This window comes from Gracilinanus agilis, unplaced genomic scaffold (assembly GCF_016433145.1).
Source record: "Gracilinanus agilis isolate LMUSP501 unplaced genomic scaffold, AgileGrace unplaced_scaffold37253, whole genome shotgun sequence".
Classification (NCBI taxonomy): Eukaryota; Metazoa; Chordata; class Mammalia; order Didelphimorphia; family Didelphidae; genus Gracilinanus; species Gracilinanus agilis.
Window position 1 is genome coordinate 1 of NW_025370527.1, and position 2,850 is coordinate 2,850.

General features: G+C 56.9%; 1 protein-coding gene across 1 annotated transcript; it reads left to right on the forward strand.

Annotated features, from left to right (window-relative positions):
• Window positions 1-715: 715 nt before the first annotated feature.
• Window positions 716-2,661, forward strand: LOC123255010 (ubiquitin-like protein 4A; the record flags this gene model as incomplete). The annotated part of the gene is made up of 2 exons (XM_044683882.1): window positions 716-978; window positions 1,746-2,661. Coding segments are annotated over 2 exons (374 nt in total), but the record flags the coding sequence as incomplete, so codon positions are not given.
• Between the last annotated feature and the right edge of the window lie 189 nt (window positions 2,662-2,850).

The window sequence follows — 2,850 nt, forward strand, 5'->3', positions numbered from 1 at the left end:
CCCCCGCATAGGCAGTTGGAGGAACCGAGGGAGAGGAGAGGAGGGGGCCGGGCAGAACCCTGAGGGACCCTGGGGAGAGGCAGGAGGGAAACGTGGAGGAGGGGAGGGAGCCCAGTTAGGAAAGCTGGGGGAGGGGGCTGTGTAGCCGCCTCTTCTGGGTCACGGATACGAATGCCCGCAAGAAGATGCAGACTCAGCAGGGATCCCCAGCGGTTTTGGCCTCCCGCCCCCCCTCCGGAAAAAATATGACTCGGCCCCCTGGAAATTGATTTTAAAATGTTAATAGCAATGAATAGGGAAGATCAACGCGCCTGCGGCCATCACCCCACCCTGGATCACCGCAGCACCCACCAGGGGGCGGGGGGGGGGGGGGCACCCACTCTGGGAATCACTGAGAGGCTTATTACAAAGGGAATAGCAAGTGCTTAAGCCTCTGGCCCCGCAACACAAAGACTTTCCCTTTGGGCAATGCCAACAATGGGAGAGGGCCACACAGCGGCGCCACTTCTTTCTGCTGATCCCCAGGACTAGGAGTTTTCATTTTGCTGCTCCCCCCCATACGTGTGTGTATGTGCGCTTGCCCTGAGGTGGCGAAGGAGCTCCCAGCTTTGACTGAGGTCCTCAGTGGGATCTGGAGGCCAAGCTGGCTCTGAGAAGTCGGGGGACGGGGCCTCGGGGAGGAGATAAAAGTAATCCAGTGGTGGGAGGGCTTGAGTTGGTTCTTTTGGTAAGGAAACAGGAGCCACACAGCACTCCCCCCCCCCCCCAGATGAACTTCGGCTCTCAGACTACAGCATTGGGCCAAACTCCAAGATCAACCTAGTGATCAAGCTTCCTGATGAGGCAGCTGCCCGGCACGGGCCCTCAAAGTCTCAGGCCCAGCCTCAGCCACTGCCCACTTGGCTGCTGGTCTCTCAGATCCTGGCCCGACACTTCAACACAGCCGACACCAGGAGAGTCCTAGAGCAGCTCCAGAAGGTGAGGCCCAGGACGGAGAGGGCAGTCTCTCTCCTTAGCGTACACTAGTGCTTGCAGCTAACACTGGAAACAGTCATCCAGAGTATTTGCCCAACTCGATGCCCAGCCCTTCATGCCATGAGTCCTCATCTAGCCGACAGAGGAGGGGCCTTTTGAACACGGACCTTCTGGCTCCAAAGCACTTGTCTTTTTAGTTCACCAGCATGTATTCCCTCTCCCTCCCACCTCTCCCCTCAATTGGGGAAACAACAGAAAACAGAAACAAGCTCACATAGAAACACCAAGTCCCACAGAGGCCGGGTCCACAAATGTCAGCTTCGTTTGGGGCCCGGGTTCCATCCCTCCTCTCTCAGGAGGTGAGAAGTAGGCTTCCTTGCTGGTCCTCTGGAATCCTGGACTCTCGTTGAGTTGGTCAGAGGAGTTTGGCCGCTGCCATAATCCAGTGTCTTCTGGTCCTGCTCCCTTCGCTTTGCATCAGTTCATGTAAATCTTTGCAGGTTTTGGAAATCTTCCTGCTCGGCATTTCCTCCAGTTCAATAGTATTCCAACACAACAGCATGCCACAACCTGTCCAGCCATTCCCCTCCGTTCCCAGTTCTTTGCCCCTTCGGTCGATGTTTTTGTCCCCACGAGTCCTTTCCCTTTCTCCTCGAACTCTGCGGCCACCCCAGCTTCCTTCCCGATCCATCGACAGTGCATCCTTCCCGACTTGGGCCTGAGGTCGTTTCTCACTTCCCTTCCTGCCCTCCTCCCTTTGCCTCCCACAGGACTATGACCGGAGTCTGCGCCTCCTGAGCTTGGATGATATCGAACGGCTGGCTACCCGTATGCTCAACTGTACTGTGTCTGAGCCTGTGGAAGTTGGCTTCCTGGATTAATTCCTCCAAAAACAACGACAACAACACTAGGGATGGATGGATAGAGTAGCAGGGGTCGCTTTTCTGGCTGTGCCTGCTACCTCCATCTACTCCCACTAGGGGGTGGAAGGAAGGAAGAATGGATGGAAGGATGAGGGGGTTGGCTTTTGTGGTGCAGAGTGGGATAGTGGTCAGGGACTGGCTACCGTGACACCCCTCCCTCCCCAGGATAGCCCTTCCTTGGGCTACTCACCTGACAGCGTCACCATCAGCCTCTGCTTTCCAGGCATCCTTGGCCCCCTGGCCCCCAGGGCTGCTTCCCTTTGAGCACAGAATCATGGGCTCTTCTCCCCATGTGCGACCCTCTGCCCAACAAAAGGACAGCCTTACAAAGGATCAGGAAGCCTGCCTGCCTGCCTGCCTGCCTTCCTTCCTCCCTCCCTTCCTCCCTCCCTCCCTCCCTCCCTCCCTGGAGCATGGGGATTACGAGAGCAGCCGCCCTCTGTGGTAGTAGCCTCTCTGCTGGAGCCTCAGGGCTTGGGGCCAGCCCTTCTCCTCGCTTGAAGGCGGGCCCTTCCTATCTAGTTCTTCTTGCTTGGGTGATGGGGTTGTGGTAAAGCTCAGGGTTACTCATTGCCATCGTGAGGCCTCACCTGCGTGATCCTCGGGGTCTTCTTACCCGAGGCCTCTGGGCCACCCTAATTAGGGACTCTTAGTGAGGGGAGGCAGGGGTGGAGGAGCCCCCGGGGGGTCTCTTCTGCCAGGGAGAAAGAGTGAAGCTTTTCACAGTTTTGCTTTCAATTAAATCTTTGTTAAACACCTCGACCGACCGACCGGAGCTTTGGTTTTTTTGTTCTCCCCACAAAGGCCCAATTATTTCTCTGCTGTAGCTTGACATTCCCCTGCTGTTGCCTTGTTCCTCCGCAGGGTCCGTGAATCGCCACCCAAACGATCACGCGTGTATACACACACACACACACACACCCTAAAGGCTGGGAACTGCGGGGGGGGGGGG